Source organism: Tachypleus tridentatus, chromosome 1 (assembly GCF_004210375.1).
Source record: "Tachypleus tridentatus isolate NWPU-2018 chromosome 1, ASM421037v1, whole genome shotgun sequence".
Taxonomy (NCBI): Eukaryota; Metazoa; Arthropoda; class Merostomata; order Xiphosura; family Limulidae; genus Tachypleus; species Tachypleus tridentatus.
In genome coordinates this window covers 34,148,600-34,166,410 of record NC_134825.1, presented here as the reverse complement: position 1 = coordinate 34,166,410, position 17,811 = coordinate 34,148,600, and the positions used below count along the sequence as shown (strand labels likewise).

Below are 17,811 nucleotides of genomic sequence, written 5' to 3'. Positions count from 1 at the left end.
TCGTAATGCTGGAAACGGCATGTGATTACACTGTTATTAATGTTTTGCAAGTATTCCATGTTATCCTCCTGATTCCAGATGTAAAATATCTCTTCTTTGCATTTATACATGACCAATTTCTGCTTGTAATATGGTTTACAGGGATTGCCACATTGTTATGGTTGAGTCAAGGCAACACCTCAACCCCGTAATGCTAGATTTGGTTTGTTGTACTTCTTGCATCTATGATTGTTTTGGGAATTTGTCTGGTTTCAGCCAGAAGCTACCTTTTGCCTCATAATTCCTGTTGCTTGACATATGATGCCGTTTACTTACAGTTAGGGTTGTTGAGTGTATGTAGCATGGCTCACATATCCTAGCTACCATGTTTATGTTACAGTTTTTTTTGTTTTTTTTTTTTTTAACTCCTAATATTGAGGATGAGTTATAAAACCGTATATTTTCATTTAGGTTTGTGCATGTACATAGCTAATTCTGTTTATATTTTCCTATGGATTGCACTTCTTGAAACAAACTTTATTACTGACTTTTTTTCTCTGCCCATTTCAGATTTATTTTCTACTTCATAGGTGAAAAGTAGTGTGCTTTATTTTCATTTTTAAACACACCAGTTCATTCCAGGTGATTGCTTTTTACTTGCTTTGAATGTAATGTGCGAAAACAAGCCTCTCCACTTTTGCACTGTGGAATTCTAGTATTGTGTGTGTGAGGTAAGATAATATGGGAAGCTAACACTTTTCTTATACTAAAAATGTATTTCCAATAGGTACTTGCCTCCTTTCACACACTTTCTCCCCATGACTGATTTCCTTCTTTTATAGACTGCATTTCTTGAAAGTGAAGATTGAGCAGGAATAACAAAGAGAGTTAGTATAGGTGGCACAATACTATTGGTGGAGAATAGTCATATGATATCTGTATGTTCAAAAATGGCATGAACTTGATGGGGCACATATCCTGGTGCACCGAGTACAATAAATTTTAGCAATGCTTAGGTAGCAGATAGAAAATCAGGATAGCTTTGTGTGAGAAGAGGTAACTATTGTAAATAAATATTCAAAATAAAAAAAATATTGACTTTTTCATCATTGTTTTTTTTTTTTGTTCTTTTTAAATTAATGTTGTTCCTTTAAAGTAGAGGATTTATGATATCCTGAGTTTTAGTGATTACTTTGCATTGGTTGTAGTGTTTTACTCACATAATGCTTGTTGTATTCTAGATCAACTATCCATTGACTTGTATCTAAATGTTTTTAGTATGTACAGCCAATTATTGTGCCATACTTTTAAAACACTGATTAACCACTTTTCACCCCCCACACATTTATAAGAGGGTTTCAGTAGAACAGCTTTTCAATTTTTTATTGTAATTAGTTATTAAATTTCAGGAAAATTTGAAAATCTTTCAAAGTTTTTTGTTTGGTCTCTTTTAATTGGCTGCAAATCTGTGTTGAAAAAACAGCAATTATATGCAGTCTCGTGGGTACGTTACATTTTTTTCTCTTGAAGGATGTTCATTTGGTTAAATAATCAGTTTCACTAATTTTAACATAACTATCCTTATCAATAAGAGTAATTCCATCATTGTTCACTGTTTTGTGGCCAGGTGGGTTTAGGTGTTCGACTCATAATCCGAGAGTTGTGGGTCCGAATCCCCGTCGTGCCAAACATGCTTGCTTTTTCAACCATGGGGACATATAATGTTATTGTCAATCCCACTATTCATTGGCAAAAGAGTAGCCCAAGAGTTGGCGGTGGGTGGTGATGACTAGCTGTCTTCCCTCTAGTTTTACCCTGCAAAATTAGGGTCAGCTAGAGCAGATAACCCTTGTGTAGCTTTGTGCGAAATTCAAAAACAAACAGTTTTGTTTACAGGATTAAATATTCGTATAACATGACTTGATAATCAACTATACTATTCTCTTGTTAAAATCATGAAGAGAATCACTGATATAAATCAAAAGAGTACAAGTGTCAAATCATTTGATTTTAGCTCCTGTACTTGTTTTATGTGCACTGTTTTTAGAATTTTTGTGTATGCACTTAGTTTTTGTTGATGATAATGGCATGCAATTTTCACAAGCCAGTAAAGTTGTGTTTTTATGTATTAACTGTTTGTTAATAGTTTTGTTAACAATAACATTATTTTCATAAACTTCTCTCATATAATTTTGTGACAAAGAGTACTTCTAACTTGTAAAATCCTCTCTTACTGATACTTACGATGGCTATTTTCTTCTTCTTCCCATTAAAACAACAACATTTTAAGGTATTATGTAAAAAAAACACATACAAAAAAAGAAGAAACAGATACCTGTATTTATCTGTCCTTTTAAAGATTTTTGTAAAGACTACTTAGATTCTGATGTAGCATTCATATAATTAAAATAAGTTTCAAAGATATAATTACAAATAATGACAAGATTCTGTAGCAATTAGTAAAATCATCAGTCTGCAGGATGTAGGTAAATAATTAATCATACAACAAAATTTCAACACATCTACAGATAACGAAAGTTTAATTGTAATATTTTGTGTTGTACGTCTGTGGACACATGTAACAAACATGATTAGAATTTGTTATAAAAAATCAACTTTAACTGTTCATGTTTTGTTTTTCATCTGTTATAATAATATTTAGGGATTTTGGCTTCTAATACTTTGCCAGCTTTCAGTGTTTAAACAATAACTTTTAACAGTTAGAATTTATTACTTGTATTAAGTAATAACCTGTACAAAGTAAGATTTATTGACAAGGTAAAAATGTGCAAACTTAATCCATTTAACTCTTGTTCACTTACTAAAATGGTGCCAAGTGAAACAAATCTCTTCAAGACTCAAGAGTATTATACTGAAGAACAAAAGTGTGTAAATGTTTTTACAGAAATTACTAAGAAAATCATTATAATAAGTCTATTCAAAAATTTTGTGTAAAGAAAGTTCAGGATGTCAGTAAAAAAGGACATTTTTAAATGTTTGCATTTCTTTTTGTTATTTCTAATTAGCATCAGTACTTTTGTACAAATGTCACAAGTCCTCAATTCTGTTTCATGAAGACACAGTTAGTAGAGTTGAATGATGAAAATCATTATCATCTAATGTTATGAGTGTTTGGACCACAGTTGCTACCAATTAGCTGATGGTTAACCTTTACAAATGCCTGTACTGTTACTGTGTTTACTTGCAGAACATGGCCAAAATTAAGACAGAGAATGAAAAGCTTAAAGCTGAAAACAGAGCTCTCACCCGAGTGGTTTCAAAATTATCCAAATAGGTAATCTCTCTGGTATATGAAATGTGCATGCCATTAGTCACCTTAAGTAGAAATCAGCAAGTTTTCCATTATATTGTGTGTTGGAATTAGTGAGATTTTCTGAAGTTCTAAAGAAGAGCATCAGTGATTTTTCTGTTGGAAACTGCTTGTATAATAAAATGTGAGTTTGGAGTAAGTCAGAATATTTAGTTTAACTGTGAAATATAGCTGTCCAGTGGGAACATTCAGAAATTTTTGTAAGTTATTCATTCACCTGTGCTGAATCTTGTTTGAAGCTGACCTGTTAATACTGTTCTTCATCAGTACTTTTATCTTTTTGAAAATCTATGAATAAGCTTTGTATTTTACTGAGGAAACGTATATATCAAGGTTTTTATATTTCAAGTAAGTTAAAATTGATATAAATGAATTAAATACTGTTGGTGTGTAGTATATATACTCCATACTTAATGGTATTAGTTTTCAAGTGGTTGTTAGTAATTCATGTTGAATCATAAATGAACTAAACATGTAACACTTTTCACAATATTTAATGCTTAATATTCTTGAGTTGTAATTATCTACTGTAGTTTTATTTCCAAAGTTCTAAAAAATATTTATTTGCACCTAATATGTGTATAATAATAAATTTGATTAATCAATGAGTTTTTATTCTCTCCAAGATATGTAAATTGTATACAAGAGTAACTTGGATTTAGAAACAAACTTCAAGAGTAACTTCAACAGATTTTACAGTTGCTGATAAATAAAGTATTTAATTACATAGATATGTAGATCAATAGACTTTTTGAAATTCTAAGTAGGTTTTATAAGTAATTCAGAATGAGTGGCTGAGTAATGACATTTTCTTTGATAAATTTGTTGACAGTTTTTTAAGAGACTATCTAAGATCAAAGTGTTTTATACAAATTGCAGATGGTATTATCAAATTAAAATTAAAATTTAATTATATAACTAAAAGCTAGCTTTGTGAAAAAAAACAACAACTAAGGACATTCTAGTTTAAAGTATGCCAGAAATGAAAAAAAGTTTAAATAAGTGTCTTGAATAAAGCACATTTATATTAGAGTTCATTTTAAAGGTATTAATTTTTAATTTCAGATCAGAACACCTAATGTTATACTGAAAATATGTAATGTTTGTGTATCCCTACAAGATACATCTGGAGTCACTAAAGACAAAATGACAAATCAGTAATTATAAAGTTTGAATAAAGCACACACTTGCAAACACCTTAGAAATAGACAGTGATCATTAAAGCCTAAACTGTTATTCTAAGAAAGTAAGATATTTTACTACACATTTTTGGGGAAGCACTGATTTATTAAATAGGTTTGAAATAATTACTGAGAAACAGATTGGTGATTAATTGATTAGTGTTAGTGTCAAAGAGAACTATTAGTTAGTTGAAATGATAGTTAAATATATTAATACCATGAAAATAATTAATTAATGAAAATTTATATTTCTAGTTGTTACTGTTTTTGACTATATACTTTTTTGAGCTTCAGGTGAGGGCATGGTCCAGTGAATAAGATGCTACCTCATGATTCAAGAGTCATGGGCTCAATTTCTGGGCTTTGCTACTTAAGGTGCTCTGTCTTTCAGATTTGGAGGCATTGTATTTATGTTTTTGGTTTTGAATCATGGAACAACTACTGAAGTTATCTACTACTGACTTCAATTTGTAGCTGCTAACCAGAGGGCATACAAGCTGCCAAAAGCACCCACTGGTAAATATTGTGCTATTCTTGTACCAACAGGTAGTGGAATTGAAGTGATATTATAACATCCATATGGCTGAAAGGATGAAAATATATAGTGGTATGGAGTATCACATCTGTAACTTTACAGTTAAATAAATTATTACATTAACCATATAGTACTTTGTCAGTCCAGAGATGTTACAATGTAAAAGTCAATCCCTTTCATTGGTAAAGAGTAGCCCAAGAGTTGTTGGTGGGTGTCATTGGTCTGTTCCCTTCTGTTTGATCATGATTTTAAAATTGGGTACAAAGACAGGTAGCTTTAGTAACTTTGCCATAACTTGGAATAAAATAAGCAAATATATTGCCACTACAGCTTAAAGGATAAACATGTTTCATGGAAACACGAATCCATGGCTCCTGAATCACCATAAATTATACACGTAGACATACCAAGCAATTTTCAGTAAACAGTAACAAAATCAATAAGTTAATATTGCATTAAAATTTGCAAGTATCAATCATTTTATATATGGTAACAAAATGAAAATATAACATATATACGTCTTAATCAATGTTGTATTTTATACCATTTATGGTAATATTATTAAAATCTATTTCACGATTGGTTGTCTGTGTAAAGTACATCAACTTTAATGTAGTCTTTATCATTTACAATAACAAATAACATAAGAATAGAGGTGTGTCTAATTGACATTTTACTGATTTAAAATAAATTTTCAACTTTCTTTACACTGAAATATTGTTGTGTACAAAATAATTACTATGATAATCATTCCAGTCTTTGACAAGATAAATGGCATATTCTAATAAGTTTATTGTCCATATGTACAGAGGAGATGCACCTGAAGAATCTGATGCTTATTTATCTAGGTGTAATTGTGTATATTCTCTTCACCACCATGATTTATCACCTTGATATAGGTGTATAGTTGGTATAAAATCAAAAGCTTGATCTCCAAAAGTAAACATAACATATATATTTTTTTAGCCTGTACGTAACAGTAATCTCACTACTCACTATTATGTTTGATTTTTTTTTTCAGAGTTATAATTGATGTCACAAAGTAAAGTTTGTTCTTATCAACAAAAATTCATTGATTTTAGTAGTCTTGTGAAAATGTGCAAGGAGAAAGACACTGAATAATAATTAACTGCAGTTTCTACTTGTTACTGGATTTGTTCTACATTGTGTTTATATCTTTCACATAAACTGTTTAGGATTATAGATGAATCTTAGTCCCTAAATTGTTGTACTTGAAGATGTCTATCATACAAAATGAAAATATCTTAAATCTCTTTAAAAGAGCAAGAATCTGAAAGTAGAAAGATTAGTCTCATGATTGTAATCAATTAGTTGAATATAATTAGTGATTCAGTTAGAAAATTCCACTGATTGCCACTGAATCCATTTAACTATATTGTTTACATATTAAAATGGTGCCAAGTGAAACAAATATCTTCAGAATATCTTTCCAAAGATTGGATAATGAATCAAGTTTCATTTGTACTGGATACAGTTTTAAAAGTAATTTAGACAATTACATGTACGTAATAATTATTTAGCTCAACTTTAAAACTTCTCTGTGGAAGTGTACAATAATGCAGAATACTGCATTGATGATATTACCTTATAAAATATCAAATTTCATGTCTGATTCTCTATAGCTTTGAAGACAACTATCTTAGTTTACTAATGAAGAATTAGGTTTTTAATTTTAGATGTATTTTTGTAGTGTAAACAAATGCTTAAAATTCTATCAGTAAGTCAAGTTTCTTGAAAGAGTTTGTCAAGTTATTTAGGATTGCATTAGCACAATTTATATGCAAATCTGAAATCTGAGAGAATTGTCTATATGAATGTTTCAAGTTAAGTATCTTTTCTGATTTTAACTAACTATTTTTCTTAGTGTTTTATATACTAAAATATTGATTTCATTCTTCTAGCAACTTGAACAGGTGAAGGCTGAGAACCAGCGGTTACGAGATGAGAATGGTGCCCTCATCAGAGTCATCAGTAAATTGTCAAAATAGAAGTAAACAAAGTTTGGGTTTACATGTCTTCCAGCAGAGGAGTAGAACCAAAATCGCATCTAACTCCAAAAAATACCACTTTCTAGAGTGTGATGAACATTGTTGTGATGATACACTTCTCACCTTAGTTTAAATCTACAATTTTAGCTTTTTTAATTAGTTTTTTTTTTTTTACTGTGGTTTCAGTTGAATAATGAACTTTAGTCAGCATTTTGTTACTGTCATCTAGTCTGTATGATTCCATCTTTAATTTAACCTCTCAAACCTTCGGTATGTTTACAGTCATCCATGTGTGTTCATGAGTGCATTTACATTATTTCTTCTACCTTTAAATATTTGATTTTAAGAGTCTCAATTTGTATTTTCTTAACAAAGAAAGAAAAAACATGTTACACCATGAGTGCCACACATTTGCATGAGAAATGGTTGTACAAGTTCCAAGTTTGGTTCTGTGTTTCAACATTTAGCTTTTATGAGGACAGTTCATAGAAAGCTCTTGTATCAAAATCGTATGCATTTTTCAAAGTTATCTAAAAGGAGTGATGAGAAAATTCAGCTCCTAACATTTTTAGCGTTTAGAGGACTGTTAAACATATAAGTATCAAAAGAATAAAGAAAAGGCCATTCTTGTTTTGTGACTAAACTTTCCCAAGTACCTTAAGAAAATTGTATACATGAAAATAATCTTTGTTATCCTTGACTTTCTTTTCACTTACGTTTTTTTACAAAAAAGAAACAGTTGTGGTAAAACAAACATCTCTATACAATAGTCATTTCCTGATATTTAGTACTTTTCTAACTTAAATCTTATTAATGAATAATGAAGCTTAAATGTAATATAGCTTAAAAAGGAAAAAATATTTTTATTTAATAATTAATTTCTTCTTCTTTTTTTTTAAATAAGCAATGCCAACATTCAGAAGTTATTATTAATGTAGAATCTGAGATGCATCAGTTTTTTAAAACTTTTATCACATGAAGCAAACAGTGAAAGCTAATTTTATATTGTGTCTAAATTGAGTAAACTGTGATTATGATTTTGTTTTCTTAAGATTTAAAGTTTGAAGAAGAATGTATTCTGTAGTAGTTATTTTTGGACTTGAGCAAAATGTGAGTTGAGATTTGAAGTTTGCACCAAATAGTTCCAAATTTTTTTGTACAGGTGTGCTACTGAGTTGAATGCCCACAATAGAATGTAATTAGTTCTAAGAAACAAATTGTGTGCATGTTTCATAAGTAAGTTAGAAGAAAATTTAAATAGATTTCAAGGCTGAAAGAGCTATTTGTTATATGTACATTTTATAGTAGAAAGAAAGTTATTGTTAAGGAAAGTGTAAAAGAAATGATCTTAATACCTTGTTACTTCTGTTTATACAGTGAGGATCTGTGGATACTTTTAAATATATATACATTTATATATGTATATACACAAATATTTTAAAGTTATCTTTATGTTGACCTGCTGTCAACTAGTACATCATTTTTGTATGTTTTATCTTACATTATTGAGGGATGAACTAATGCTCTCTATTGATCAGAAAAAATAAAAGCTAACAAAATTTGATTTGTTAACAACAAATAAGTAAAATGTCATTTTTTTTTTATGATGATACTGTATAGGTGTCAATCTTTTTATACACAAAAGCTACCATAACATTTGATGATAACAGCACCTTTAAAAAGGTAATATGCCAGTATCTTAAAGATACTTCCAAGGTACTTATATCTGTATGTGTAGTATTATGTGAATTAACGATTGTGAAAGGGACTTTACGTAGTTTAAAAATATTAATAAAGTTATCTTGTATGGATTTGTTTTTATTCATTCTGCTAGCAGAACAAAGTTCTGACACTCCACTCTTTAACTATGTATAAATGGTGATTATTATAAATTTGTCAGTTTTAGAAACTTGTTTGTAGCCATTATTAAAATTATGAGAGGAAGGATAAGTAACAGATCCATTTTTCTAACTGGTTTTACTTTTTACATCTAAACGTAATTTAATTGAAGCTACTGTGTTTAATATGATTTTACTAGTTGCAAATGTTGTGATCATGATGCTGTAATCACACAGCCTGCATTTGTCAAATCAAGACATCCTGTACAGTAAAGGAAATCTTTTTAACTTCATATAATAAACTTGAATCATCATTGTTGTATCAGGTAAGGTGCCTTATATCACAAGTTTTTTTATTTACAAAAAAAAAAAGAAAACTAAGAATTATTCATTGAGAATTTACTCATTTTTATTGCTTCAGGATTCATTTAACAACAATATTAGCTCAATACATTGTTATCAAAGCTTGGAACCTCTCTATAGAAATTAGTGCTTTTGTCATGTTTGCATTGTTGTATGAAAAATTTTAGTATTTATTATATTTTGTAATCTCTAAACAAAAGTATTATCACATGTACAGAACAGTGTGTAGAACATCTTAAATAAATATCTTTACATTTGACCTTTGGGTGTGTCTGATAGTTTACAAATTTAAAGTTGTGTAATATCATAAATATATTGTAGTCATTATGTTAAATAGTCTCTGATCACACTAATCTTTTTGGAAAGAAGGGTAATTTGAAGTATGGAATAATGTCACATTTGGTTTTGTTAAAGTTCCTTCATTTTACATTTACAGCATAGATTATTTGTATATTTTTCTCATGCAATGATTTAATGTGGATAACAAGTATTTTGGAAACTTCATAGGGCTGAAATCTAAAATCAAATTTTTCATTTTGTTTTCAATATTCGTAAAATAACATGGTACCAAGCACTTGATTGATAAGGCATCAGGAGATTCAAATAAGTAGTAATTATTAATCCAGTCAAACAAGAAAGTCGAATAATTTTGTTTTTAAAATTTTGTTGGTCTCTTAAAAATCTGGGAATATGTGTAATTATTAACTTCATGGTTTTCGTGACTAGGAAGGGCTGAGTATTTTATGTTGAAACGACTTTGAGTACGCCACAGAAAATTGATTGCTTTTCTTTTCTTTTTTTTATAGAAGAGTAAGAGCTTTTTGGACACGCAATCTTTATGCATTTATATCATAAAGATATTTTCGTTTAGGAGATTTGGTATTTTCAGTACAGGAATATCCTTTGTATTTTGTTGTATCGGAAACAAATAATAAAGACGAATTTGCGTGTACTGCATAGGATATTATGGGTTTTGGTATTCAAGTTAAAAAAAAACAGTATGTTAAAAAAGTCTATCTTTTAAATACAAAAATATACTTCAGTGAAACAAAATATAGTTCTGTCACAAATGTGTAGAACTTATGGGATTGTGTTTATCTTATACGAAATAGAATTCATATTCGGCCAGAGTGACAAGGGAACTTAACTGAGATTTTCTCGGCCGTTTCTATTGACAAAACATGTAAAAATCACAGGGAGAAAACGCTTTTTAGATCTCAGAAACCAATTCTTGTGTTGCACAATGTGTGTGGAAATTTGGATGAAGGTATGGGTTTTACTCCCTCAAAACCTGGAAACGTGTGAACTGCGAGGAAATTCAAATTACAGGAAGCGCAAGGAATTCAAATTTCAATTCAGAATGTCAGCTTCCGGTCAGTTCCCTCTTTCTTTCTTTGTGAACCTGACGATGACCGAAGAAGGTCGAAACGTTCTTCACTGCTCTACGTAAAAAATTTTCTTAACCCAAACAAGTCGTTTTTACACGTATGTTTTTCTCTACAAGTGGGTTTTCTCGACATCACTGATTATTATTTCATCACGGCGATTGTACGAGAAGTGTAAATCTTTGTGTATTTGCACTTATCTGTTACCATTATATCTGAACTAACATACCTTACACCACTATCAACAGTACATGCTCATACGATCGTTAAGAAACTAAGACATTTAAACCAAAGAATTGCCAACAGAAGAAATGACATCTATTTCATTCAACAATGTAGAAAGGAACAACAAACCTCTAATTTTGTAAAGGTAAAACTGTCAAAAATTTTTAATAAATACACAAGCATTATCCAAAATTTACAGAAAATGTACTTAAAGCCATGTTGAACACGAAATACAAAGAACTACATGTCTTACAAAAACAAAAAATGAACATATACCATCAAATGACATGCTGCATTAAACCAGAGATTTACGGACTTATACAACGAAATATAAACCAAATCAACACTATGAGAGATAAAAACAAAAATAACTGGCACAACAAAAAACTAGAAAAACTAAGATGAAAACAACAGAAAAGACACCAAGACAAACCGTTGACTAACCTCATAATTAACAGATCCGACCGACAATTAAGCACAGACGAGATATATCTACTTAACAAAGGACTCAACTTTGCAATAGCACCTAGGTACATTCCAACCTAAGAAATCAAAACATGTTTAGAAGATCTAGCCAGGAGACTTGTGATACTTTCCACAGAAAAGAAAAACAACCAACAGAAAGAGGACGACTTAGACAATTTTATTAACAGCCAAACTTCCCAGGAAAAATTAAAAATTTATATTTTCCATAAACACTTAGAAACAACATCTTAAACGATTTTTTCAAAGAATTTTATCACAAAACCATCAACATAATTTCACAAAACAGAAAGCTGAAAAACAGTCTTACAAAAAGAGATATTAATTTCCATAAAAAACCTAAAACAAGACAAAAACATAAAAATTCTGAAACCAGATAAAGGAAACGCTATAGTCATAATGAACACGAATGAATACATCCAAAAAATGAAAAACATCCTATCAGACACTAACAAATTTAAACCAATACACACACATCTAATAAAGACACATGAAACGCAACTAAACAAAATACTACTAAAAAGGAAAAAACCAACACAATTTCACAAACACTTTATTCCTACCTATGTAAAACCGACTCTCGCACACCACAAATATACGGCATCTCCAAACCTCATAAACCAGATTGCCCATTACGACCAATAATGTCCACATATGAATCGATTAATTACAATCTTGGTAAATAGATAGCATGGGCATTCTCCAAATATGTAACATCAGCCAGCTCATTCATCAAAGACTTTTAATTTCAAGTCTAATTTTAATCAACTTGATCATGAAGCCTTAATGGCCAGTTTCGATGTTATATTCCTCTTTACAGAAGTTCCAACTACTGAAGCCTGCAAGAGAGTCTTAGAACCAGAGACCCTAACCCATCTATAGACATTCTCAGCAACCCTCATAGAATTCACCACGATGAAAACAAATTTCATGTTCAACAACCAAAACTATATACAAACAAATGGCCTAAGCATGGGCAACCCGGTATCACCAGTTCTAGCCAATATTTTTATGACACAAATTGAAACACAAGCAATTAACACAACATTACATCCACCACTATACTGGTACAGATATGTAGATGACACGGTTGCAGGATTCACATCTACAGAACCCACACTTAATTTTTTCAATCACATTAACGCTATACATCCCAACATCAACTTTACATGTGAACAAGTAGAAAGCAATCAAATATCATTCCTTAACCTCAAAATTACAAGAACAGATACACAATTTAAACAGAAATCCACCGAAAAATCACCCATACTGGATTATACATTCCTTGGGACTCGGCACATGAAACAACATAAAATCTCAACATACTAAGAAACCAAATAAACACAGCCATAAAACTATGCTTACCAGATAAAATTAATGATGAATTAGACAAATAAAACAATACTTCATCAACATCAATAAGTTTCCTCCACAAACCGTAGAAAATATTATACGCACACACCTAGACACAAAGCAAAATCAACCATGAAAAGTAAATATATCTCACGAATCAAAAAATCACGAAACCAAATACTGCTGCATAACATATATTCCCGACATCAGCAAAAAACATAACCAACATTTGGCAAAAACTAGTAACAAAATATGACATTCCAGTTAATACCAAATTTATTCAAAAACCAGACGCAAAAATGAGGTCTGTACTATGTAAAAACTACACTGACAAACACCACACCAACATTATTTATAAAATACAATGTGATAACTGCCACGACTTCTATATTGGAGAAATAAGTAGAAAAATAGAAACCAGATTCAAAGAACATAAAAAGTCATCTTCACACGTTTTCGAACACTGCAAGTCAAATAAACACAATATAACCATAGAAAACACTCAAATACTAAATAAAGAGACAAACGCAAAATTAAAGAAGCCTTACTTATACAACAAATCAAGCCTAAAATAAACCAATACAAAGGAACACCTTTAAACCTATATTAAAAATAAAATAATAAATAATAATTGTAAATAACATAAAATTATATATTGAAAAATCTACGCGCGCCCTCTACATTCCGACACTCAGTTACACAACCCTTTTCAAACCCTTTCTTTCTTTGTAAACCTGATGATGATCGAAAAAGGTCGAAAAAATAAAAATTTTATTTCTACGTAAAAAAATTTCTCAACCCAAACGAGTCGTTTTTACATATATATTTCTCTCTAGAAGTGGATTTTCTCGACATCACTAAAATTTAGGTATTACATGTTTTAACACTTAATGTGAAGAAGATAATAAAATACAATAAAATTACTCGGTTTTTCTATGTAAAGTACATAGAGGTCCCCTATATTAATCAATATAATTGGTTGCAATTTTAATGTTAGTTTTGTTTACAAACGGTTTTTTGCCTCATATGTTGTAATGATCCACTCAAAGGCAATTTAGTGTGTAAACAGTTTAGACAAAAATTTGGACCCTATCAATAATTTAAAATTTAAAATTTGTTGATCAGTCTGATTAGAGATATGCGCCACAGGTAAACAAATATGATATCAAAAAACATTACTGATTGACCGCCTGAACGATATTTAGGAACCTCTAATGGAACTCGAACAAAACATATTTTCTGTTTTGATCAGGATTAACCTGGAACATTATTTTAAATGTAGAAAAAGGGATATTAAAACATTTGAAAAGCGCATCATATTCAATAACGTTGTGTCGATGTCCTTATGCCAATTGAAGTATTCACTGTTAATCACTTTATTTAGAAATAAAGGTTGGAGGTAATAGATTGGAAGATAAAATGTATCGCTAATGTTGAATAACAAATCGCAAACCGTGATCGCCTGAATACTACAGTCATATTAGTTCTCATCAGTTCGCTAAATTATAGTGTAAAGAATATTGAAATGAGTTATATGTGTGGCAGGTTACTTAAAGTAGATTTTGTTCAAAGCACACTTTAACAGAAAAACCTAATTTGAGGCTACATAACTTTGTAACTGTAGTTATTACTCGAAGTTTGTTTATCATGGTACAGAATACAATAAAAAAGTGTTTGTTTGAACGTTAACAGTATTTATACAAAGCTATGTGTCTGACACCTAACACCAAGTAAGCTGATTCCAAATCGGTATAAGTCATTATCATTGATCTAGCTTTACAAGAGAGAGTTGAAATAGTTCTTTATTGGTTATGGTACTGGATAAAGCAGGTTTTCCATTTAGAGGACAGAAAATTTTAAGGCGATAAATTAAATAACTGAAGTTGGTCTAAAGCTTTAATAAAATGACCATTAAAACAAATCAATTCATGGCCAGGTGGGTTAATGCGTTCGACTTGTAATCTGAGGGTCGTGGGTTCGAATCCCCTTCGCGCCAAACATGCTCGTCCTTTCAGCCGTGGGGGCGTTATAAACTTATAGTCAATCTATGTTCATTAAAGAGTAGCCCGAAAGTTGGCGGTAGAGAGTGATGACTAGGTGCCTTTCCTCTAGTCTTACACTGCTAAATTATGGATGGCTAGCGCAGATAACACTTGTGTAGCTTTGCGCGAAATTCAAAACAAACTAAACCAATCATTATGATAGAATAAAACGGTGTATTTATTATGTTGATTGAATTTCTTGTTATATCAATTAATTTCGGCAATAACTCATAGTTGAATTTCTCTGGCTCTGGTCTCATTCTGTCAATAAATAGACTTTTATTACAGAGGTTGTTTTGCTTTAGCTATAGTCAGTAGCTTAGTGCTATATTTTATAGTGTCGGCGTTTTACCAAAATTTATCAGACGTGCGACGTCACTATCAGATTAAAGATCTCGTTATTCAAAACTTAAGTTTAATTTTTGTGACCTCATTTCAAAGAGTGAAAGGAATGCAGCGCTAAATGTTTGAGATTGCTTATGTGATTGATTATTAACTTTGTTACGGATATATTGCTCAGAAAACACACGCAAATCAACTCAGATTTGTTTAAATTAGGCAGCATAGAAAATATGTTTATCTGAGTACCACATACATGTATCCTATATACTCAGTTTCCTTCAATTACAGTTTTAGGACATTAGTCTGCAAACACGAATAACTAAAAACAAACAAAAACTTTCGTTGTATATGAGAAGGGAAACTCGTATTTCTCGCACGAAACATGTTTTGATTGTGGTATTTGGTATTTGAATGTAAATCAATTAACTTTGTACATTTGTCTCGTATGATATTATTGGTCTTAGAAAAACACGCAGGTTCCAGAAGTTTCGACAGAAATGAAATAAAAACTCTATCACACGAGCGCTTTCAAAATGTGGACCTTTGTTCCTTAGGGACGAGGCCCGGCATGGTCAAGCGCGTTAAGGCGTGCGACTCGTAATCTGAGAGTCGTGGGTTCGCATCCCTGTCGCGCCAAACATGCTCGCTCTTTCAGCCGTGGGGGCGTTATAATGTTACGGTCAATCCCACTATTCGTTGGTAAAAGAGTAGCCCAAGAGTTGGCGGTGGGTGGTGATGACTAGCTGCCTTCCCTCTAGTCTTACATTGCTAAATTAGGGACGGCTAGCACAGATAGCCCTCGAGTAACTTTGTGCGAAATTCAAAAACAAACAAACCTTAGGGACGAACTGGGAGTCTCTTTTGGAAGATTTTAATCTGTGTATTATGTTACATTTTTACGGTTTTAATATAACTCTCTTAATGCGGTTCTCTATTTGGTGGAGGTATTCACAAAAACGTTTATTGTGGGGCTGAGGTAAACTGTGGAGTTGTTTCCCAAAATGCCATCAATATGAAGTATGGATGATAAATTATAATAATGTAAATACCAAGATACATTACAGAAAGGTGTGCTATTTTGAACTGTGTTTTCAATGCAGTTTTCATTGGAAACTCATACTCTGATTAATAATTCATTATTACAAAGTAGAAATAATCTGTTTAAGAAAATATGTGTATATGTAAAAGAGGAAGCTCACCTAAATTCCACCCAAGGTAATACATAATTATAAAGAAAATCAAGATTAGTTTAGATTGAACATTTAATATACCATTAAGAGTAAAACTACAAATCAAAAGAAATATAATATAAAGATATAGTTTACATAGCAGAAACGAATTATCCCATATGAAGTTAATACACTTTGAGGAAAAGTAAGGTCACTATCACGCTAGCTATCTTTCATCATGTTGTGTTTATAGTCAATATTATTTCAAAACATATGTAGGTAACAATATTAGGGGACTGGAAAGGCCTGGCTCATTTGGGAGGCTCAACCCCCCCCCCTTCCTGGCGCCGCCACTGTTCTAGAGAATTGATAAAGGTCAGAAAGTAGTTCGGGCAAATTAACATTGCTGCTATTTGGGTAGAAGTTGAGACCTTTACCAAGGAGACTGAGTTATGTTTGCAAGATTAACAATGTTAGAGGTGTGTCGGAAGTGTTCATCGTTATCTGTACGTTTCATAAGATCACTGTTATTTTCGATAGATTTGTTTGTTTGAGAAGGCTTATTCGTATTAGAGTATAAAGTGTTTTTTAACGTTTTTTTAAGGTATTTGTTGTGAGATGGCCCGGCATCGTCTGGTGGTTAAGGCGTTCGACTTGTAATCTGAGGGTTGCGGGTTCGACCCATCACACCAAACATGCTCGCCCTTTCACTCGTGGGGGCGTTATAACGTGCTCAATCCCACTATTCGTTGCTAAAAGAGTAGCCCAAGAGTTGGCGAAGGGTGGTGATGACTAGCTGCCTTCCCTCTAGTCTTACACTGCTAAATTAGGGACGGCTAGCGCAGATAGCCCTCGTGTAGCTTTGCGCGAAACTCAAAACAAACAAACAAACGTTATGAGATAAAGGAACTTTATTGTTTCTGGTAGACTGCTCAATGTTATGGTAGTTTATTTATGACAAAAATGAATGGTGTATTATTTGGTGAACTGATGAATTGTGAATTGGTGTTATTAGTAGAAAGTTAATTTTTGCTAATATTTTAAAGAAGGAATGCATCAGTTTCTAATTTTTTTAGATCTTTTCCTTCCAGCGAATGATTGTAAAGGTAATAATAGTGGGAAGTTTTTTTTTATCTAGAATATCGACAGAATTTTGACAGAAGATTTTAATGATATTCATGAGTTCTAGGGAGGTGTTTTCAAGGATTTGTTTCCATTTCTTGCAGAAGTACTGATCATGTGTTCCTATTGTTATCGGTGCTTTTAATGCGAGAGATTAAGGTACGTTTCTGTTTTTTTATGTTATATACTAGCGACTTGGAATGTTTATAATGTTTCATTTGTTTCTCAGTGAAATTTCCAAGTTTTTGAAATAGTTGTTTTTTGATATAACTAAATGATTCATGTTGAATGTTGACAGATATTTGTGTGATGAAGTTGTGATCGTGAGATAGAAGATGATTAAGTTTAAGGATGGAAGACGGAAGTAACTATCTTCTTCAGAGTATGAAATGCACTGCTGGTCGTTCTGAGAATTTATTCCAGCAGATGAAGGTTTGTTTATTTTGAATTTCGC

The 17,811-nt window shown here is 31.4% G+C and overlaps 1 protein-coding gene across 3 annotated transcripts in view; it reads left to right on the top strand.

Moving 5' to 3' along the window:
* Positions 1-9,495, top strand: part of LOC143245754 (protein phosphatase 1 regulatory subunit 12B-like) — a 119,369-nt gene extending 109,874 nt beyond the window's left edge. For 2 of the 3 annotated variants that reach the window (XM_076492024.1, XM_076492031.1), the window contains exons 22-23: positions 3,188-3,274; positions 6,949-9,495. In XM_076492024.1, coding sequence (XP_076348139.1) covers positions 3,188-3,274 — 87 coding nt within the window. In that variant the 3' untranslated portion in view covers positions 6,949-9,495. The remainder of the gene's footprint in view (positions 1-3,187; positions 3,275-6,948) is intronic. The other variant, XM_076492025.1, reaches the window with a different exon arrangement.
* The last annotated feature ends 8,316 nt before the right edge of the window (positions 9,496-17,811 follow it).